This window comes from Falco rusticolus, chromosome 5 (genome assembly GCF_015220075.1).
Source record: "Falco rusticolus isolate bFalRus1 chromosome 5, bFalRus1.pri, whole genome shotgun sequence".
Classification (NCBI taxonomy): domain Eukaryota; kingdom Metazoa; phylum Chordata; class Aves; order Falconiformes; family Falconidae; genus Falco; species Falco rusticolus.
Genome location: NC_051191.1, coordinates 34,251,759 through 34,274,980, shown reverse-complemented (window position 1 = coordinate 34,274,980; position 23,222 = coordinate 34,251,759). Strand labels below are relative to the sequence as shown.

The 23,222-nt window shown below is 40.5% G+C and overlaps 1 protein-coding gene across 4 annotated transcripts; it reads left to right on the top strand.

Moving 5' to 3' along the window:
• The first annotated feature begins 9,610 nt into the window (after positions 1-9,610).
• Positions 9,611-22,654, top strand: TMEM19 (transmembrane protein 19). Of its 4 annotated transcripts, none has more exons than XM_037389440.1 (7): positions 9,611-9,682; positions 10,003-10,141; positions 14,720-14,833; positions 16,410-16,547; positions 16,858-17,112; positions 18,222-18,431; positions 20,856-22,654. In XM_037389440.1, the coding sequence occupies exons 1-7, from the start codon at positions 9,626-9,628 to the stop codon at positions 21,017-21,019; spliced, it is 1,077 nt and encodes a 358-aa protein (XP_037245337.1). In that variant the 5' UTR covers positions 9,611-9,625; the 3' UTR covers positions 21,020-22,654. The 4 variants fall into 4 exon arrangements, with proteins under 4 accessions (XP_037245337.1, XP_037245336.1, XP_037245339.1 ...); XM_037389439.1 differs by having other exon boundaries at positions 10,003-10,153; XM_037389441.1 differs by lacking the exon at positions 9,611-9,682 and adding an exon at positions 9,723-9,821 and having other exon boundaries at positions 10,003-10,153.
• The last annotated feature ends 568 nt before the right edge of the window (positions 22,655-23,222 follow it).

The following is a 23,222-nucleotide window of genomic DNA, read 5'->3' as shown; positions in this document are numbered from 1 at the left end:
AGCATCTTTTACAAATGTTTAATAAAATGTTCAATATAATGTTTTGTTTTGTATGAAAGAACTGGTGGATCATCTGGTTTTATGTTGTTCTTGATTAAGTTTCCCATGTGGTTTGGAACAAGACATTTACCAATATTATTTCCCTTCCTTAAACTTCCCCAAAATGTAATGTCTGTGAAGTTTTTTAACCTCTTACAATTGAACTGCTATAGAAATGCAAAGTATGTGTTACTAATTCAAAGAGACAGAATACCTTCAGTACTTAAGTTGTGTCTTCATAATTGATGCTCCTGCCCCTCAGTTGCATATAACATCCAGCCATACTGTTACACTAATAGTGCCTTCATAATATAATTCATGCAGGTTAAAATTCACATTGATTTGATACTTCATTTTCCACTATCCCATCCTTTTAGTAACGTAAAAAAGTGAAATAAAGTTGCTTAGAAGTTGATTTAAGAGGCATTTTACATGCCTCACTAGATTTTATATAATGGATTATAAATCTAAGCTAAGACTATCTAACTGCAGAAAAGAGTTGTGAAAGCTATTTTTCTATACTTCCCTATTCAGACCCGAGTTTAGTACATACGCAGTAACCTCTATGGTACCTCTAGTTTTAATCAACTGAAGCAAATAGAAATGAAGACTACATTCAGTAATGGATGAAGTGATAACTACTTATTTCTTCTATCAGAACTATCAGTATTCATCATGTGATTCAACCAAAATGAACACACTTATCACTGGAAATATGAATTGTAGCACTTTCATCCATGCATCTAATAACAGTCAAAACTGTAATGGCTTAGGCAACTAAAGCAAAATACACTAGTAGGGACAGTGCCACCGTCATCTGTTCTTCACTGTTGTCTTTATCAGCTCAGCAAAGGCTGGCTTTGTGGCCCATAGCTTTGCTGTCTTCCTAAGCATAATTCTTCTGCTGGTTTAAAGGAGTTCTATCTACAAGATAGATAGGTAAACTAAACCCCAGGCATTTTGTGATTTACCACTCTGAAAACATCTGTCACTAATAGAAAATACCACAAAAAAATATTGACTTCTCATGGACAACTGGGAAGAAAAAAAAAGTCAAATGGAAATTTAATAATGAACAACAACAAAAAAAATATGCATTTAAGTGCTGTTCGAGAACTATTCTCTCCTTTAATAATAAGCAATTCTCACTGTATATCTCCTTTTAAAATAATAGTGAGAAAATACATCCATTTAATAGTGTTAACCTCATCTACTTTGAGTTTTTGGGTCAGATCTGCACATTGTATCACCCCATCTTCACTGACTTGTGTGGCATTGCAGCATTGTACAGCCACAAAGGTTTCATCCCCGATTTATGTGATTTATGTACGTCTGGTTTGTTACAAAAGCATCATATGCGAAGGGAGAGAACTGGAGTCACTGTAGCTTAAAGCAATTGAAAAAATGTTGGAAAGGAAGTAGAAGAAGATAAAAAGTCATGCCGTGGCTGGAGACCTGGCAGGTGAAACACTACCACCCACCCATTGATTACACTGACAGAACTACCCCTGCAGACAACCGCTGTGTGGTACGGTGCTGGTTTATTTCAGATGCAGATAGGCATGATGAGCAACTGCTTGCAGAAGTCTTAGTTAAATGCTATTCATATAGACACAGCATTTCGATACTTGAGCCACTGCTAAGGAAAGCATAGTGTACCATCCTATTTAGGAGATTATTTTTGAAATGTGAGTCACATATTTCCCTGTTGCTCTTAATATTCCAATGGCTTATAGAATGCTCTACTTTTTGAACCTCTACAAGGAAACATAAATTCAACAAATAGTTGGACTTGATAGGCTGCTGGTGTGGTTTCTCTATCAGGAAGAGATGTTTAGGAATTTTACCAACTTTTTTATTCCTTTTGAGAAGTGCTGTTCTGCTAAAATCAAAACATACCAGTTTCAACTAATTTTTTTGTTGGGAAGCTCCTAAAGTCAGGAGAAAATGTGGACAAAACTCTTACAATAAGGACATCCCTTGGAAAAAGCCAGTAGTCTGATGGTTGAAGTTGTCAGTTAAAAACAGTAAACCAAATTTAAATCCTTATTCTGCTTAGTTCTGTGAAGACAACTGAAGACCAGTAAACACTGGTCTTCTACATGCCCAGTAATTTCCAAGCCATTTAATCGTTTGAAGGTGAATGCACTCAATTTAATTTTTTGGACAAAACTGTCATGTCTGCAGCCAAAAATCTCTTTTCTTTCTGAGCTCAGTTCATTTATCTTACTGACAAGAAAACAGAATAAAGGATTTTCCTCTGTTTGAATTTAAGTCTGAAAATTGGTGTTGAGGTGTGTTGGAGCATCCACTTTGCACGTGTACACCCACTCATTATGTTACCACCTCCACCCTCCTACCTATGTGTTTCTTCTTGCTGGTGTCATTCAGCAAAGCTTTTTCTACCTCTTACTCTGCTTGAGGGTTCTTGCCATGTTCTAGCTTATCTCCACTAGTGTTTCCCAGGCATTCTGTCTGCCCCTCTTTTCTTTGCAATCCTTTTTTTTTTTTTTTTTTTTTTTTTTACCTGAAGCCACCAATCTTGTTTTACATGAAACTCAACAATTTCATAGCTCCCATCTGCCCTTCCTCTGGACTGTATTTTCAAGTATTTTCCTTTTAAAGAACTACAGCTTATATCTTCACAGATATTTGGACACCCATTTCCAACTAAAATCAAAAGGAGCTTGGCAAACCTGTAAGAATCCAGGCCTAGTCACTAATAAGCTGCAGGACAATATTTTATATTAAGACTTTATTTCATATCTAGATTTAGCTTTGGTTCATACCCTCCCCCCTGCCCACCCCCCCAGTATGCCTATCAAATTATTTTAAACACAGTAAAAAGCTAGTAATCTTAAATCTTTAGCTGTATTTATTAGAATTGTCGAATTCTGATAAATAACCTAAAGGGAAGTTGATGTAGTTCTGTTGCTGAAAATCTTAAAATCTAACTGTGAGCTATGTAGAAAAAATACACATGCGCATAGTTCCACCACTTCTGCTCAGTCTGCCTAAACAGGTCAAATTGCTGGTTTGAATCATTATGTATGACAAGTTATACCCACTTGTGTTGAGGCAGACGCGGAAGGATATGTGTTTTCACAGGCTAAAAATGTATGTAATTTAATAATTTAGATTATGTAACTTAATCTGAATCATTTAGAAGTTACCTAAAGCCAAAAGCCAGCCAATCCTGTTCCCTTGCATATCTATTATTCTGTCAACATAGGCTATGTTTTACTTAGTACAGTGATACAGAACAACGACGCAGCTTTGACGCCAGTCCCACGGTTGTTCTCATCCACCATATGTCAGCATTCATTTCTCAAAGCAGTTTTGGTGTACATGAGCTAGATTCCTCTTGGAGGAGCCTAACCTCCCAGTTTCCCTCCAGATGTGTTCAAAATCTTGAAGGGGGTCTGACCCCACACGTGAACCATGCCATTGCAAAGTCCTGCAGCATGTACCTAACAAATGCCAATAAGAAGTTCTCAAGCAGGGTGGAGGTCTCTAACACTGTGGATCCATCTGATACTCTAGAGAGCTAAATGCCACAGGAGCATCTGCCTCAGCTGCCAGCTCTCAACTCTTTCTGGACACTCTGCTGATCCTTCCTCAGTCACAGAATTATAGAACCATAGAATGGTTTGGGTTGGAAAGGACCTTAAAGATCATCTATTTCTAACCACCCTGCTACATGCAGGGCCACCTTCCATTAGGCCCCATCCAACCTGGCCTTGAACACTTCCAGGGATGGGGCAGCCACAATTTCTCTGGGCAACCTGTTCCAGAGTCTCACCATCCTCACAGGAAAGAATTTCTTCCTTGATCTAATCTAAATCTACCCTCTTTCAGTTCAAAGCCATTATCACTTGTCCTATCACTGCATGCCCTTGTAAAAAGACACCACATCACAAAGTGGTCAGGGTTGGAAGGGACCTCTGGAGAACATCTAGGCCAATCCTCTGCTACAGCAGGTTGCACAGGATCACATCCAGGCGGGCTTGAGTATCTCCAGAGAAGGAGACTCCACAGTCTCTCTGGACAGCCTGTTCCAGTGCTCTGTCACCATCAGTCTCCCTCATATTCAGATGGAACTTCTTGTGTTGCCATTTGTGCCCATTGTCCCTTGTCCTGTCACTAGGTACTACTGAAAAGAGCATGGCCCATCCTCTTGACATTCAGCATTAAGATATTTTTAGACATTGATAAGATCCCCTCTCAGTATTCTCTTCTCCAGGCTACACAGGCCCAGCTCTCTCAGGCTTTCCTCATAAAGGAGATGCTCCAGTCTCCTCATGATCTTCATAGCCTTCTGCTGGACCCTCTCCAGTAGTTCCCTGTCTCTCTTGAACTGGACCCAGCACTCCAGACATGGCCTCACCAGGGCAGAGCAGAGGGGCAGGATCACCTCCCTCCACCTGCCGGCCACGCTCCCCCTAATGCCCCCCAGGATCCCGCTGGCCTTCGTGGCCACACGGGCACACTGCTGGCTCGTGGGCGGCTTGCCGTCCACCAGGGCTCCCAGGGCCTTCTCCGCAGAGCTGCCTCCCAGCAGGTCAGCCCCCAGCCTGTGCTGGTGCCTGGGGCTGTCCCTCCCCAGGTGCAGGACCCTACACTTGCCTTTGTTGAACTTTATCAGGTTCCCCTCCGCCCAGCTCTCCAGCCTGCCCAGGTCTCGCTGAATGGCAGCGCAGCCTTCGGGTGTATCAGCTGCTCCTCCCAGTTCTGTGTCATCAGCAAACTTGCTGGGGGTACACTCCATCCCTTCATCCAGGTCACTGATGAGTAAGTTGAACAGGACTGGACCCAGTACTGACCCCAGGGGCACACCGCTGGCTACAGGCCCCCAGCTAGACTCTGTGCCGCTGATCCCAACCCCCTGAGCTCTGCCATTCAGCCAGCAGTTCTCCAGCTTTCTTGTAGGCCCCGTTTAGGTACTGGATTATTCCATGGTCACATCAGCATTTCCTATTAATTTAATAGCGCTAAGAAAGAAGAATAGCATAACAAAACTAGAGCTCTCACGAATATGAATAGTGTTTTATGCTGTAGTGGGTTTGCATGGCCAGGTTTTGGTAGTTGGGTGGGCTACAGGGGTGGCTTTGTGAGAAGATGCCAGAAGCTTCCCCCATGTCCAGTGGAGCCAATGCCGACCAGCTCCAAGATGGACAAGGTAGCCAAGGCCAAGACCATCAGTGATGGTGGTAGTGCCTCTGGGATAGTGTATTAAGAAGGAAAAAAACCCAACAATCTGTGTGACTGGGAGAGAAGAGTGAGGCTATGTGAGAGCAACAGCCCTGCAGACACCCAGGTCAGGGCAGGAGGCAGGAGGGGCTCCAGGTGCCGGAGCAGATTCCCCTGCAGCCTGTGGTGAAGGCCACGGTGGGGAAGGCTGTGCCCCTCAGCCCATGGAGGACCCCACACTGGAGCAGGCATATGCCCAAAGGAGGGTTTGACCCCACGGGAAGTGCTTGCTGGAGCAGGACCTGCCGCCACATGGAGAGAGGAGCCCAGGCTGGGGCAGGTTAGCTGGCCAGGCTTGTGACCCTGCAGGGGACCCAGGCTGGAGCAGTTCATGAAGAACTGTAGCCTGTGGGAAGGGCTTATGTTGGAGAAGTTCGTGGAGAACTGTCTCTGTGGGAGGGACCCCACACTGGAGCAGGGGAAGAGTGTAAGGAGGAAGGATCAGCAGAGACAAGGTGTGATGAACTGACCACAACCCCCATTTCCTGTGCCCATGCACTGCTGGGGGCAGGGGGGGGTGGGGTGGTGTAGGTGGAGAGATCAGAAATTAAGTTAAGCCCAGGAAGAAGGAAGGGGTTGGGGGAAGGTGTTTTTTCTGATTTGCATAGTAATGAAATAAACTAATCTTCCCCTGTTTTGCCTGTGATGGTAATTCCTGAGTGATCTCTCTGTCCTTACCCTGACCCATGAGCCTTTTGTTACTTTTCTCTCCCCTGTCTGGTTGAAGAGGGGAGTGATAGAGCATTTTTGGTGGGCATCTGGTATTCAGCCAGGGTCAAAACACTACATAAGCAGTGAAGAGGAATTAAGAGTACTGTCACAGAGATGCAAAAAAATGAGGCAGAAAAGCAAAACAGAACATAAAGCCTACTTCTAAAATCTTCATAATAATTTGCAAATGTAATGCTATAATTATGGGAAATTACTTCATTCCAATGTATTCCTAGGAAAAGAATGAATGTAAAAGAGTGATTAGTGTGCTATGTACAGTAACATGCTATTATATTCAGTTTGTCATGCTGCCTTTAATCATCTCATATTCCTGTCTCCTATTAAATCATATTTATTTTTACTTCTAGACTCTGTGCTGGTTGTACTTTGCATCCTACAGATCTAGGTAAAAGCTAAGAAGAAACCCTTCTTCTAAATATTGGGCAGCTTATAATTCTAACATTATTTTATTTAAACTTCTCAGATTTTTCTTATTTCAAGTATGTAGCTGTACAGGAAAGTGTGGGGAAAAACTTTCAGGTCTATTTGTCTCAAGCAACTGTTACTTGCCAGTTTTTAATTATCAAGCTTATCAATATTATTAGGTGTGAATGAAGAATGTGTTTTTTTGTAAGTAAAAATTGTTTCTGAAATGTATCTATTGCATGTATAAAATATGCATGATACTCTTCTTACTAATTCAAGATGGCATTTTAAGTATATGAATTATAAATTCATAATACTGTAAACATCTAGGTGGACATTTAAGTTAAAAAAAATACTTTTGACCTTTAAAAGTGCTATGATTTTTTGTATTACTATTGCAGGACCTAGTAAGAACAAAGGGCAACATCTAGAAAAGAAGATTTTAAACATTGTATTTGGGGCAATGACAGTAACTGCTGTAGACATTACTTCCAAAAATGTGGCTACTTCTTTCCCTTTCTAAATGTAGAAAGAAGTCTGACTTCAGGTTCCTTTCTTTTTAATTTTCTAATCTACTTGTAACATTGAACGTGTACCAAGGAACTGCAGGAAAATTTGTTGGTTTCATACAATCGAAAACACTGGAAGAAGATGCCAGATGTTGACAGTAGTACTCTCTCTTACTTTTCTTGTTCACATAAATTCTAGCAGCAGCAGAAGCTGGGGCTTTAAGCGAAGATGCAAGGGTCTGTCGATCAGATAGTTCTATAATCTGGCATGTCTTTCTAAATCAGCACCAAGTCCTACTTAACACAGGTATGGGATCTATGAAGGAAGCTGAAGGGTCAGGCCTTGTAGAGCTCTGCAGACCTGCCCCCTCTTCACACCAGCTTGTGTGTTAATCATGGTCCCACGGTTGTACAGTCCCACAGGTATTAGCCAGGGCTATATGACTCCCACGGGAGTTCCAGTATCAGTCTGTTACAGTTTAGAAAACAAAAAGCAATAAATTAAATAAAGCAATTTATTACAGCTAAGGGTGTATTTGTTTGAATGAATTTATGGGAGTTGGTTACACCTAAACAAGCAGCTACCTGTTAAGCCACCAGTCTGAGCTGAGCTTGTGCTGGTTGAAAAACTGGGTTACTTAGATTTTGGCAGAGCACATAAGCAATGTCGTATCAGTGTAATCCTTCAAAAGGTTTCCTGTTCTTACAAAGCAACCCAACTACAGAGCTCCTGATTTTTAGATTTCAAATCCAGATCTCAGATGGAGGTTTAACACAAATTTGGGAAGTGAGAAGGAAGACCAGATATACAAAAGTCAGTCCTACTACATTAGTGTTAGTGTTTTGGGGATCTCTAGTTCAGAGAAAATTTGGGTCTTCTCAGTTTTTATTATCAATAAATATAGCAGAAAATAAGATAAAGACTGTATATCCTTTTCTAAGGCACCTGGTCCAAATTTTGGCTCTACTTGCCTGGCACTAATACATCGTAAACATCCAGGTGTTAACTTTAACCTCTGGAATAGGCCTGCTGTCTTCAGCTAAAACGAAGTATCTGTAAATCTTTGCAGAATATGGTCCCTAGTTTAGACATTATCTGAAGAAGCAGCTCTGAGTGATAATTGATTATTTCTCAATATTCCCAAAGAAAAATATAGCTAAGTTTCTGTTGCAAAAGAATCTAGAACCTGGACAGTGTTCACATCCTGTTACAAACTTCCTCCAGATGCTGAATGAAAAATAATAAAACTTGATTCAAAGATGAACAAGTGCCAATGAGCCAGAATTAGTCTTAAATTCAGTAGGGAAATTACCAACTTTTACACCAAGACTATTCACTTCGATTTTTGAGCTTAACTACTCCTGTTGTATGTAAAAGATCTTTTAATTTAATTTTTTCTATTACTATGCCTCTCACTGAAAAGTTACATAAATATTCTGCTCTGCCGCTGCTTCAAGCCCATGAAAAGAAGCGCCTGAGGTTGTTGATGTTTATGAGGTGACTCATCAGTGTTTGTCAGCTTGAAGGGTTTTGGCCTATGTTCCAATGTCAAATGTCAAACACATAAATGCTACTTTAAAATTATTTCTTTTTTATTTCATAAGCAGCTGCCTCAAAATGAAGGGAGAGCTTTTGAAAAGTTGTGGAGTTTCATGTCATTTTGTGCTTTGTCAGCAAAACCTGGGACAGGTGGAAGCGGCCTGGGGCCCTGATGACCCCTGCCTGCTGCTTTATCCACAGCCCTTGTTTTGCAAGTATTCTGGCATGCGATCAGGCAGGTTGGGCTTGTTTTCATCCCAAGTTAACATTAGGAAACTTTTCGAGTGTCTTTTCTAGTGTTAATGAACTTTGCAGTGTTCCAACCAGTTTCAAACCTCATCCAGATAATTCACTGGTATCACTAATTATCAGCTGGTTTTGTCCTTTTCACAGTGGTGACACTACTGTTGTTATTTCACAAACATTATTTCGCAAGCTGGATTTATATTTAACCAGTGCTGCTGCTTTGCCATGTATGCTGTCACCCGAGCCCACCACTGCAAGGCCCCAAACGCCGCGTGGGGCCTGAGCCACCGGCCCGGGGCAGCTGCCGCAGGGACGGCCGAGCACGCTCACAGCTCGGCGTTTTGCCAAAGGCAGAGCCCGGTCCCGCTGAGGACCGCTACCCGGGAGCCCACCCGCGGCTGGGAAGGCCTCTGGGTGGCGGGGCGCAGCCCCAGCCCCGTCCCGCGGCCGGTGGACGGGCCGCAGCCCCGCGCGTCTGCGGGCGGCCAGCCGGGAGACCGGGCTGCCCCGCGCCGCGGCGCGCCCCGGCCCGCCTGCTGGGCTGGGCAGGCCGGCTGGCACCCTTCAGCTGCAGAAGCCGCCCACGGCAACGAAGCAGCCGCCTGGCTGCGGAGGCGCAGGGGACGGGGCCGCCCGTGCTGTGGCGACGGCCGCTGGCAGTAAGGCGGCAGCGTCGGGCGGAGGGACGCGGCCCCGCCCCCGCCATCAGAGAGGGGAAGTGTCTGCACTGAGGGCAAGCAGCGCGGGCACCTGGCCGCACGGGGCAGGAGCGTCCCTACGGTGGGGTGGGGTGGGGTGGACAAAGCAGGGCGGGGCGGGCAGGGCAGGGCAGGACGGAACCGCGCCGGAGCGCAGGGCCCCTCCTCCCTCCCCCCCTCCCCGCCGCCGGAGAGGCGGGTGGCGCATGCGCGGAGCGGCGGCGGGGCGGGATGGTGGCGGCGCGGGCGGGCCGGGGGAGCAGGTCGGTGCGGCGCGAGGGGCGGGAGGCAGGGCGGGGGCCTCCAGCCGCCAAGCACCGGGCAGCCCAGCCCCGAGCGGGCGGGGGGCGGCCGCAGCCGCGCCCCCATGAACGCTTCGGTGTCGCCTAGCAGCGCCCCGAGGTGCCGGGCGCGAGAGGCGGCATCGGGGGCGGTGCGGGCCGGGCCGGGCCGCGGCTTAGGCCGGGCGGGAGGAGGCCGAGGAGGAGGAGGAGGAGGCCGAGGCCAAGGCCGAAGAGGAGGCCGAGGAGGAGGAGGAGGTAGCGGTGTCGCTGATGCGCTGCGCCCTGTGCTTTCCCGCCAGGTGTTCTCCCTCTGGCTTCCTATGTCCTGTGACCAGGAGGATTTCTTCGCAGCGTACCTCAAGATGATGGCAAATATCGTCGTCCTGAACTTGCTCATTTGTATCTCTCTGGTGTTCTGGATCGTGTCCATGACCGCAAGTACGTACTACGGTGAGTCCGCAGGGGCCGGCCTGGCGCGGCCAGGGGCCGGCTGAGCCGCCCGCCCCTCCAGCCCCCGCAGGCTGCGGACAGGGAACTGGGGAGGCGGTTGTGCACAGCCCCTTCCATCCCCGGTAGAGCTGGTAGCCTCAGACCTGACAGTAGCTGATAATGGTTTAGGTGTTAACGGCTGCTGTGCCCTTTGCAGCTCTGCCCAGGGGTCCCGTGAACGTTGGCATCGTTTGGGATTTGTCTCCCTGAAAGAATGCAAATAAGATAAAAATGAAAAAGTGAAAAGTGCGCTGGTAGAGGCCTTTCTGTATTAGGGGAAGTAGTGACAGCAGGGGGAGGAGCACACCAGCCTTCAAGACAGTTTTAGGAACATACATGCAACCTTTGAATAGGGCATGCAAGAAGAATTCTTTGGTCAAGGAACAGAGAAACATGGGAAATGGTGCAAGAAGAGAGGGATGTCTGCACGGAGTCTCTGGAATGGGAGTGTGTGATCAGCTCAGTGTTCTGCTCAGGCAACTCGAGTAAGCCGTGGCTCAGTTGTGTGTATTTGCAGGGGCACTAGTAGTTTCTGGGGTCTATCTTTTTGGTTCTGGGACCATTTTTACAGCAGTGTGCAAAAGCAGCAGTACTCAAGCCTAGAAGAGTTTAACTGCTTTTGCAGGACAGATGAAGACCTGTCTTTAAGACCTTAGCCAATTTCATGCAGAAAGAGCTCTGTTGTCAGTGCAATGTTGCTGCGAGGTCTGAGGATGCAGTATGAACACCCTCAACTGCCTAGTGTCACCCTGGATCCAGAAGAGGTAGAACAAATAGCCCACCAGTATAAGCTGCCTTCTGCAGCAGCAGTTGAATGTCTCCACGTGGTGTTTTTCAGTGCTTCAGGTTTTAGGATGGGATGTTAGTCCTGGTACAGCAATAAATCTGTATTACCTGTACACTTCTACTTTGGCTCATAGAGGGGTGTCAGACACATAGCAGGTATGCAGAAGCAGGCTTCACAACCAGGTTTTGTGTCATTTAGAGCTAGCCAAGTTGGATTTAAACACACAAATTTATTTGTGCGTGTCTGCTCTCTATAGGTATAGTTTTGAGGTTTTCTGCTATTTAGGATATTCTAGCCCTTGCTATCTAATGTGATTGAGCATTGACAGTGTGGAGTAGAGAGGCCTTGGTATCAGGTGAATCAGGATAAGAACTGATACAAAGGAGGAGACTGCAGACAAATCCTCCTTTTTGTAGAGAATTATTGTGGAACAAGAAGGACATAAAACTTCTGTTGTCCGTTTGCCTGAGAATGTGGAAAGACCTTGGCTTGAGGTGAATGAAGTGTATAGTAGGATTGAGCTTAATGAAGTGGGAGAGAGAGCTTAAATAAGTTTAGCCCATAAAACGGTCCTTAACAACAATAAATATAAAAATACTACAAGCATAATTTTATTACTTTACAGTGTGTAGTTCATAGTAATTGCTTAAGCATCAAACAGGGACCAAAATGTTGATAAAATGGGAATGTTGAAGAATCCATAATAGATCAATGAATGTGTACTTAGTTTTAACTGTTTACATGTAGTAGTAATTTAGTACCAATACTTTGTGATCCCTCCCCCCCCCCCAAAAAAAAAAAAAATAATGCAGAATTCTGTTTGTTAACTCAACCAAAAAGAACCCTATTGTATTCTGGTACTGCTCACACTCAAGTTAATACCAAAAGCCTTCTTAGTTGGTGATAAGCAATACCAGACTACAGCGCTGGAGTTCTGATATGCAGCCAGTGTACTTGCCTTTTGAATTTTTGAGTCAGCCCTTGACTGCAAGACTCCCTTGCTTGCCTCCCTGTGGCATTGGGGCTTTTCAGTACACAGAAGAGAAGTTTTCGTCTTGGGAATCATTGTACTTGCAATGGCAAGTGTTTTACTGTTCTCTTACACCAGGGAGCCCGCGTATCTGCCAAGTGCTAGGTACTGCTGACACAACACCACAACTTGTTGAAAACCATCATGTTTAGCTTTCCATCAAGAGAAGCTTCTGGGGTTGTGTGAAATCTTTCTTCTATGAGATTGAGACCTACTTTAATGCTAGACTTGTGATGTCTTACATTTGTTTAGTAGATATGATAAATAACTTGTCATGATTTTGTATTTTTTCAGCTTAAAACCTACATTCACTATTAGCTTAACTTTTTAAGTGTGTGGGTATTTTAAACCGAAACTGTTGCTTGAAATCTTGATGAGACAGTTACCAGCTTAAAGGATATTTTTGAGAGCCTTACACCAAGTTCAAAAGAACGGAAAGGGCTGATGTTTTAGAAAGCAGTCACACCATTTTCACCTAGTAGACTGGCTTTCCTGTAATTTTTCTGGTAGTGAAATTCTGTCAGAGTAAGTGGTATAGTTCAGGATATAATCAATAGCTATCTTGCCTCTGGATGTCAGACTTTGAAACTGTAGTATTAAGGATTTCTTCTCAGACTTTTAAATTTCAGTATTCTGTAACATACTTTTGGTGTCTTTTGCAATGAAAATTACATCTTCCAATTTAAAGTCAACATGAGGTGTTAGAATATAAAGGTTGTAAGACTCTTACTGCTAAGGCAGTAATTTACTGAGTCAGTGTAATGATTGAAGTAACATCTTTTAACTGGACAATAATAACTTGTTTAACTATTTTAGTGAGTGTTCTGGAATTTTAGAAGGAAACAAATATGTTTAGGGCATCGATGATGAATTGTCTCCTTAGAATATAAGTTGCTATGGTCACTAGTGCTTTATCAAATGGTGTGGAATTATGACAGCTGAGTGGGATATTGTTTTCCTGTTCTGCAAACTTGTTTTAATTCAGATCATAGTAACTTGAATGTATGAGCAAAAGGAACAAACTGGAAATTCAGGAGAAAGTTTTTTTAGAAGGCACTGTAGATATTTTGATGAGAAACTAACTTGATTAATTTTTTTATTTAGTTAGTTTTGTTTGTAAAAGTAAACGGTTTGTAGTTTTGAAAACCAGGATCCTTTTGCTTGGGAGTTCTTCAGCTGTCTCGGTGGTTTAAGCATTCAAATTTAAAAGTTATTAGTGAAGAATATCATTGAAAGCAGTCCTTGTAAAAAGTTTGGGGTTTGACTAATTTCCAGTTAAATACTTCAAAACATTCTAAATTGGCTTTATTTTCTGTATAACAAGGAGAATTAACAGGTGAGCCATTTCTGTGTAGATGTTAGTACTAGACCTGAAATAATTTCTTTCTCTTCAGCTCCCAAAAAGCAGTATACTTTCCAAATACAGGAGCTTTGCTTATGTACAATTCCTTTCATATGAAAACAAGCAACTTCCTTTCTTGAATCAGTGTAAATTATCACTAATGCTGTGATTAAACTGATTTGTTCACAGACAAGCAGAAGGATAGAATCAGTGCATAAAATAAATAAATAAATATGAACTGCAGGACTTTCTGCTAGTTTTATTAGATGGCATCAAGTATCACTGTAGCTCAACCATGCACTTACATATATTACAGAATATATAAGTTTTCCAAACCAGGATAAAGAGGATATGGTAGTAATATTAAAGCTATAGAAACACAGCTATTACCCAGTTTATATGCATGCTAATGTCTTCTCTCCACATAGAAATGAAACAACTTCTGAAGTCTTCTGTTAGCCAGGTAGCATCAGCCCTTCTATTAACATAGTGTAAAAATTGATGGTGTAGACAACAGTGACAATATTAGGCACATCCTAGGAATAATTTGGAATACATAGATGATGAAAAAGGGGATGAAAAAAGTTGCTTCCTTTTCATAGCCAAGAGCTAGCAATCAAGCTAAAGCTTTTGATGAACAAGAGTTACTTTTCCTAAAAACACAGGCATTTTGAGATGGCTTGAAAAACAAGGTAAAGCTTCCAATATATTGTAGTATTTTTTCTTCTATTACAAAGCTAAAAAACATTAGTGATCATGGACAGTGTTGTTCATTCCCTTTGTTGTTGCCATCTTTTCTGAACTTCATCAAAAAAAGAATCATAATAGTAAAAAATTCAGATTTGTTCCTATACTTACCAGATAATTAGTCGTAACAATCTATAAGGCAAACTCTTGCACGAGTTTATTTACTTAAAGTTGCTTTGCAGTCTCTTTAGATGAGAAGAATGCAAATGTTTTGTTAACTGGAATTTTAGTTTGGTGTTTATTCACATTTGAAGCTGAAATCTGTGTACCTTACTGTGGCTGTATGAGTGGCTTGTTTTTTTCTAAAATTTGAGCTTACCTGCTGTATCCAAATCAAGTTTCAGATGGTCTTAACATTTTGAATGTTAATTTGGGGGTTTTATAAATCCCTTTTAGAATGGAAAATATCACCACTTTTATTTCTTATCACAGATGATTTTTTTTTTGTAATTTTATTTCATGAGATGTATTTGCTTTTTTCTGTGAAAGCTGAAAAGAAAAATTGAGTAGGTAACTGCAGATATTTTGGTCTTCTGTTCCTATGAATGTTTTTCTTCTGAAGGGTAAAAAGTTTTAATCTCTGTTAAGGTCAAATCTTAAATATATTCATGTATTTATCAGGTACTTTACGACCCATTTCTCCGTGGCGCTGGCTTTTTTCATTCTCGGTTCCACTAGTGATTGCTACGCAGGGTTATAAGAAGAAGAGTCTTGATCATAGTGGTGTATTGGGAGGTATGTTTTCTGAGACTACTAAGTTAAAAGTTCAGTAAACTAAATAAAGGTCTTTTTCATTGTATGTAATATTCTTTTAAGACTTTATTACCTAGTTCTAATAAAAGTATAAATGTAAGCATACGTATCTTGAATTCATACTGTTTTTTTTCTCATGCCTGTTTAAATAGTCATGTCCAATTTTGCTGCTGTTTGTAATAATTTGATTAATACTATAATTAAGGTTTATATAAAGATTCTTTTTCTATATAAAGATTCTTGTTCTACATAAAGATTATTTTAAACTTCAGTATAGTATGCAGTTAGATTGCATATTTTGATTTAACATATAGATGGATTCACATAGAGGTAAAGAAATGGCAGAGACAGCGGTAAAGAGGTAACATAAAACTGAGCCATGTCAGCAGCCTGCCTGCCTGCCGGGTAACCTGTAAAGATAAACTAGAAACCCGGAAAGATAACATCGTTCTCCTTTCTGTAATATGAGCAGTTCTAGGCATTTTTATGGCTTCCCAAAAATAAAAATAAAATTAAATCTGCACTTCACTTCAAACAAGTAACCATTTCAACAAAGTTTTTCTTGACCATGTGAGAAAAGCCCCAATGTAGTGTACAATATGTTTGTTGAAATCTGATGCAGGATTTCTGGGTGAGGTGATTCACCCTTGTCTTGTGGCCTTGTCTGAGCTGATGGTCAATGGAAAGAAACAGGACCTCAAATCCTTTCCTCCCGTGTCACCCGTTTTGCAAGTCTTGTTCTGTGTGTGAGTTAAGGGGAGCATTTTCTAAATTAAAAAAAAAAATATCTTTTCTCTTCTGCCATGTTTTCACTTCATAATATGCGAGTTCTGCTAGCCAGTTTATATTGGCATTTGCTTTAAGTGCAGCCAATTTTCTTTCAGTTGTGAAGAATTGTAATCTCATGTGGGCAGTGAGAATTAGACCTCTGCTGTGAAGGAGACAAAAAAAAAAAGTACATCCAGAAGCTCAAATACTGAAGAAAATTACAGAAAGAAGAAGATGGCATAAAAAAACAGAAACAGAAAATTAAGAAGGGAGAAGTAGTATCTATTAAGATGTATGGAGTTATCCAGGTTGTCCTAGGGACCTCGTGGGAGGGATTTGATTCCTAAACTGAAGATAAACTTATTGGTAGAGACACAGACACAGCTGTATGTATGCTTCTTAAACAAATAATTATATTCTTCAGGCAGAGTATTTAAAATTCTATTATATATCCTTTGTTGCGTTTTTTTAAAATAGATCTTTAATTTTGCACAGTATTACTGATTTGTGGCAAGAGAAGGTCTTAAAAATCTCACACTTCAGCAATAGCAGTAAAATCATCAATTTAGCAATAAAATCTAAGAGAAAATGATAAAGATGCCTTTCTTTTTTCAGTCAAGATGTTTGGAATTGTCATACAGGTATTAGGCATTTCAGTATTCTCTTGTTGCATGATTGCCTTAGGTTTATCATGAAGATACTTTTCATATTCAAGAGATTTAAGATACTTAATTGCTGTGCAAAGCAGGCATTATGACATGAAAGAACTTTATATCTTTTTTTTCCATAGGATTGGTGGTTGGATTTATCCTTACAGTTGCAAATTACAGTTTCTTCACTTCTTTGCTTGTATTTTTTGTTACTTCTTCAAAACTTACTAAATGGAAAAAAGATGTGAAGAAGCAAATAGATTCAGAATACAAAGAAGGTAAGCTATAACATTTTCATTCTTTCAGATCCCTTGTGGAAAATAAATACTGCATAGTCCTGTTGCTTTCAAAGGGTCAGATGAGATGTTATGTCAGGAGTAGGGAACACTGTTGTCATGTCTCCCCTTCACCTGCATCCCTATGAACATTAGCAAGTGACTTTGCTTTTGCTTGTGTTCTATTTAATAAGTTGCTATCTAGTTTCTGTTTTGAAAGTGTGTCTTTGTATATGTGTATTTTGCTTTTGTCTCATGCTGTTGCCTGTCTATTTTGCCTAAAAATGCTAAAATTTAGTTTCTGTCACTTTAGGTGGACAGAGGAATTGGGTGCAAGTATTCTGTAACGGTGGTGTTCCTACTGAGCTGGCTGTCTTATATATGATAGAAAATGGACCAGGTGAAATTCCTATTGACTTTTCAAAGCAATACACAGCATCATGGATGTGCTTATCCCTTTTGGGAGCCTTGGCATGCTCTGCTGGTGATACATGGGCTTCAGAGATTGGTTGTGTGTTGAGTAAAAGCAAGCCAAGACTGATAACAACCTGGGAAAAGGTGCCAGTAGGTAAGGTGTTATCTGTTCTGTGTGTTCTTAATATTTTGCTCATCTGTTTTGAATTATGCATCCAACCTGAAAAGTTAAAAGAAAGACCCAGAAAAACAAGTATCAGAAATCTGGGATTAGAAAATGAGAAAAATCTGGGATTAGCAGGAATGCATTCTCTGAAATGGAATATACTCAGCTGTGTTTCTGTTGCATCTTGTTGGTGAGATGCACCATCCAGGGAGCTAAAATCATTCTTAGTGAAGGCGGTCACTTCTCATTTCTGTCACTATTAAAAGTGTTTTTATTTCCAGTAATACAAAGAATATAAGTTACCAGCTGAATTTTTCAGACATTAAAATTCTAATCAGTAGAAGAATACATACGTTCAATACAGACACTACAGAAAAGTCACTTCTAAACCGAATTGCTCGTTTCCTTTTATATCTTACCAAGGGTGGGTAAGGTGAACCTTCTGTCTGTCAAACTTTGTCTCCACAGTGGATGACATTGCTACCTTAAAGCAGTGTGTCTTTTTTGAGTCTTGCTGGCATGTTGATGTGAATTTTAGATCTTGTGGGATGGAATGTAAATGCATGGGCATCTTTTTCTTGTGTCTTTATAAGCATTCTTCAGATTTTTATTCAGTGAGCTGTCAAACATCTTCCTGTCTGTGGATATTGTTATTTCTTTTAGAAGTGTTGGTGAAATGTGTCTTGGTATGTACTTCTTCTGAAAGAGGCATTGCTTTAATAACGTGCACATCTCAAGCTCTGTATTTTTTGGAGCAACTCTCTTTTTCTTATCCTGCCTCCCATACCTTACAGCAGACAAATACCAGGTGATATTGAGAGATGTGCTATCTGGTTTTATTACATTTAATGCTAGTGAATATTTCTAGATAACTGGCCTTAGAGACAGAAAAAGTAGTAGTAATAGGCTGTAACAGTACAGGTTAAGCTTTTCAGCAGCGTAATGGGAATTGTAAATAAAAGCTGTGGTAGCAGAGCCTTGTGGATATAAGGGGGAAAGATCACTATGAACACAGGTTTGATTTCCTATAAACCATTTGAACAAATACAAGTCTTTATGAAAAAGTTTGTCAATCAGCTTGGTTTTGTTTGATTTAGGTACTAACGGAGCAATTACTTTAGTGGGCCTGATCTCAAGTTTGATTGGGGGCATGGCAGTAGGTATAGCCTACTTTATAACACAACTCGTTTTTGTGACTGATCTGGAAATATCTGCTCCGCAATGGCCCATTATTGTGTTTGGTGCAGCAGCTGGCTTACTGGGATCACTTGTTGATTCATATTTGGGAGCTACAATGCAATACAGCGGTAAGATTTTTCTCTTCGCCCCCTTCTCCTAATGTAACCTAAAAATGGACTTGAATTTCAAGAAAGGCTGAGGACATGATTTCTAAATGGAAAAAATACAGAAATAGCAACACAAAGGACAAAGGGAGACAAAGTGATGGACATGATAATGAAAACAAGAGCAGGGGCAGTTGGTCCTTTTCCATGTTTTGGTTTGTTTATCTTGTGTTACTGTCTAATTGATGACTGAAAGAGACTGGAGATCTTCCAACATGTTACCTTGGAAGACGCAATTGCTGCCCTCTCCTTTTCCATATATCTAATTAAGGTAACATTTTACAAGAGAAAACGTCAGCTTAATTTTATCCATTTACTTAGATTAAATTGATACTGCAGAAGTCCATTTCTGACTCTGAAGATTTAGCAATAGTCTCAGCTTTAAGAATTAAATAAGAAAAGCTCCAGGAAAATGTGTACAGTATTTTGGGTAGGCTTTGTTCTTTTGCTCTGTTCCTTGTGGTTCTAGGAAAAGTCCAAAATATAATGGAGCGTTTAACCGTTTGAGAAATTTTTAGATGTGTCTGTACTAAAGAGGAAACACTTAAGCACTCAGACTATGTTTCGTGCTCCTAATGAGGCAGATGCATTAAGAGAATGTGGTAAAGCTAGCTAATGTGTGCCTGCATTGATCAGCATCTGTTTCTTCTTTAGTTCAGATATTTTTCCATGCTGAGCAACTTACTTTGCTAGTTGCAGCAGGGACAGTATGCAAGTCCCACGGTTTCTTTTACAAATTCATAAGCACTGCTGTAGTATGTATACTACATACAAATATGGGCTATGGCATATATATGCTGATACAGATGAAATAGTGCTGCTCGTGTGGTGCACCCTGTTAGGTTTTGTGTCCCTCCTTACTTTAGCCCACTTCTCCAATCCCTATTTAAGATGGTCACATAAGAAATACTCCAATCTCTCTACAGTATCTTGAAAAACAATAAATAAACGTGGCAGTAGTAATAAAGAATTGTCTTTTTTTGAAAACTTTATGCTACCACTGCTAATCCCTTCTGTCAGTGTTTTTCCTGTTGGTAGGCTTCCTAGACTTAGTTTACGTAATAGTCTGTGATACCCACTGTTTTTAATAGAACATCTTTCCCTGCCCACACATTTACTATGTAAAACTTTGTCTGAGTAGTTGCACAGAATTAGATTCAAATTTTCCCATGTTATTAGTCTGAAGCTGTACCTATTCCATAAATAACAAAGCTAATGGAAGGACTTACTGTTACCTTTCCTACTTGTTTATGCTTTGAATCTATGATTTATGTGCATTTGAGTATATATTTATAAAAAATTATTCCCAGTTTTTCTTTCAAGAAATCTTAAAACTTCCTAAAACATAGCCAGTGTTAAGAAGTTAAACTGTCAGGCTTTGAAGTTTGATTTATTTTTTTTTTTCCTGTAGTTCTTTTGCATTATCCAGAGCTATGTTTAAATGAATGATTCAAAGGTAACAGTAATACCAGCACTATACCTGTCAAACAAGTTTGTGGTGTGGGGTTTTTTAAAGTTTTGCCTGAAGTGCTGCAGACTTTCTTATAATAAATCAGCAGGTCAAAAGGAAATTTCCATGTTCTAGGTATTAGCAGATATTCAAATCTACAGAGAAAAATAGCATTAATATAAAATATACTGATTTGTTCTGGAATGTTTCTTCATGTCAACCTTAAATGTGTGCACATATATGTACCCAGTTATACTTTGCTACAGTGTGAGTTGGCATTAAAATCGAATGTGCTAGAATTTTATGCTTTTATCAGCATATAAAATAATGCAGCTGGACAAAACATAGGATAACTGTGTGTGTACAATACCAGCTAATGAAACACAATACTAGAGTACTGATAAAACAGGTAGAGCAAGAAATGGCTTAAGTACTAGGACAAAAATCCAGCTGCTGGTAGTATAAAACTGCTGTGTGAATAGGTATGATAAATTCAGCCTCTGTAAGGAACTTGTTTTCTGTCAGATCAAGTAAAAATTTTATTTCCATAATTTTCCTTTGAAAACAAATCTTGACAGGAAATATGTGTTGCTAATCAGTTGTTTCGGTTCTGTTCAAAACAGCATTCTTTGCCTTGGAGTGGCTCTTGGAACCACTTTCTCATCTTCTGATTTAGGTTCTTTCATTCCTGCATAAAGAGAGAAGTAGACCTGACAAAAGTGTAACTTTTCAAGAGAAGTAACTTCTAACATAAAATATTCCATTGATAGCGCATTCTTTGAAGCTACCAGGTTAAACTAACTGTAACTTAGTTTAGTCTGTTGGCCTCTCTTCTTACAGAGGTTTCACACCATAATGGTAAACTAAATTTAGGAAGTTGCATGCGCTTGGTTACGGTTTGTTTGGCTTTGTAAAATTAATTTTTTCTCTTTTCCCAGGTTTCGACCAGAATATTGGCATGGTTGTCAACCACCCAACAAAAGACTCTAAACACATATCTGGCAAACCTATATTAGACAACAATGCAGTAAATCTTTTTTCTTCTATAATCATTGCTTTGGTGCTTCCAGGCATGGCATGGTGTTTCTGGCCCAGGGGCTGAAATAGTTTGTTTTCTGCATGTGATTCGTTTATGTTCAGTCTTACTCAAAGACAGAAGAGTTCTCTTCGAACTCTTTTGAAGAGAGAGATCTGAAATTTTCAGAAAGTGAAAGAACTTTCTATCTCAACTTACTAAGGCTGTAAGCTTCATGTGGCACTTGGCATGTCTCAGTGCAAGGAAGGCATTTTGTCAATATGCTCTTGCCGCTCTTCAGATGGATGTAGATCATTGCCAAGTGAGGTGAAGCACTTCATTTATCCTCATGGAGCTGAAGCACTGGCATCTATGTTCTCTCCAGTCCCCTGCAGCTGGAAGGGCAAGAACCCGGAAATAGAAGTCTGATCTACATCAGTCGGCGTGATGGAGCAGTGTGGCTATTATCCAGGCTAGACACAAAGTACACTGCAACTTTGTGTAGGCAATGGTAGCACTGGTGAAATGGGTGAATTCTGGTTATTTCCCATAATCTACAGTACGTAAGGGTTTATGGGATTTTTTTTGTTTGGTTGGTTGGGTTTTTTTGTGAGGGGGGGCAAACAGAGAAGTAAGCCTTATTGCCTATTCTGTATCCTGATACTATCTCCACTTCCTTGAGAACAGGGTTCGTAAAAGTGGTGCCACTGCATAATGTTTGAAGCAAAAGATTAAAACTCGCTACTTCTTCCAGTAAGAATAATAAATTTCTCTGTGCTTTCTTAACATCTTTATTTCAATACTAATGATACTTACGAAGATTGTCAGTACTGTGGTACTCATTAAATTATCTAAAGTTAAAGTTTACAGTTATGAATTCACATTCATCTCTTTAGAAATAGAACATTTTTTCCATAAGCACACAATTGTTCCGTAACGCTTAGCGTTCTGACCAAGCTGTAGTCTTTGGTTCCTTCTCAGCAGTGGAAGTGTTTCCCATTTTGTTTGGGGTTGCTATTCACAGATGATGGCCTCAGCCAAACAAGCTACAGAGGTTATCCTCACAGTGAATGGGGAAAGTCTTACTTATTCCCATTTTGAAGTGGTTTATTTAATTTTTGGTGCTCAGGCTCCTACGTTAGGTGATTCCATCTTCCATTATTAATTTATGAAAGAGGTGTAAGTAATATAGCCAGCACAGATTGTACTTAAACTTTAGAGGTACCTTCACAATAACCTGTCACTGTCGACATTCAGAAGCTAGAGCCCATACTGTTAACTTTTAACAAGCTTTTCATCTTTAAAGATAGGTGAGTATTTTATATTAAACATCTGATTTTTTTTTACGAATGTCTAGTGTATGTGGCTGTCTTAATTCACTTGAATTGTGTGTTTTGTCACCTTTTATGGCAATGGTCAAAAATTTTAACACCTTCTGTGTTGAGTTTACTCTTGAAATGTAGCCTATATAATCTGGAATTTATCACTGGCAACAGTTCAGTGTATTATCCAATTATAAAGATGAGATTTCAAACTAGTAAAAGCTTTCTGAAAAGAACTGTTTGTGTAGCAGCTGTATGTCTGTTCCTGTGGAAAGGCACAAGATATTACGAAAGGAATATATGTACTTGAACTGTAACAATAAACACGTGAGATTTATACGCATTGTTTGGATTTATGCTGCTTCTAAATAAACCCTGTATTAGTTGTCTTTACATATTTTATTAATACTGTTGTGATTTCTACAATTAAGAAAGACACAGTTTTTGTAAAATAGTTTAAACGCCTTATTTTTGTATTATACTTTGTTTCAGAAAACAATATACCTTAAACACTGAAGTGGACAGGGTCAGCTTTTTCCTGTTGAATATGGGTCTCATTTGAAAGAACAGCTTGCCATAGTGAGAGGACATCTACCATTTTAAACTCATAGCAGCATGAAATGCTTTGATCTGCTATCATATGAATGAATGTGATCTGAATGAGCTCTTGCAGGTAGGACCTTCAGAGGCAATTATTCAGAACTTCTTATTTGTCATGTCTTAGTGATGACACTGAGTTGGTTTTGAAATTCCCACTCACAAATCTCCAGTATTTAGAAAGGTCTGAGCACTCTTGAACTCTTAAAGGACAGTGTTAAGTCTGGGTGTATTATATTGAGCGAAGTATAGCTTATACAAATATTGTTACATTTAACTAGTAGCTGTACAACTGGTAGCTGGGACGGGGCAGGGGAAGCAGAGGATAACAGGGAAGAAGTTACAGAATATAACAAACTGCCTGTAAGTGG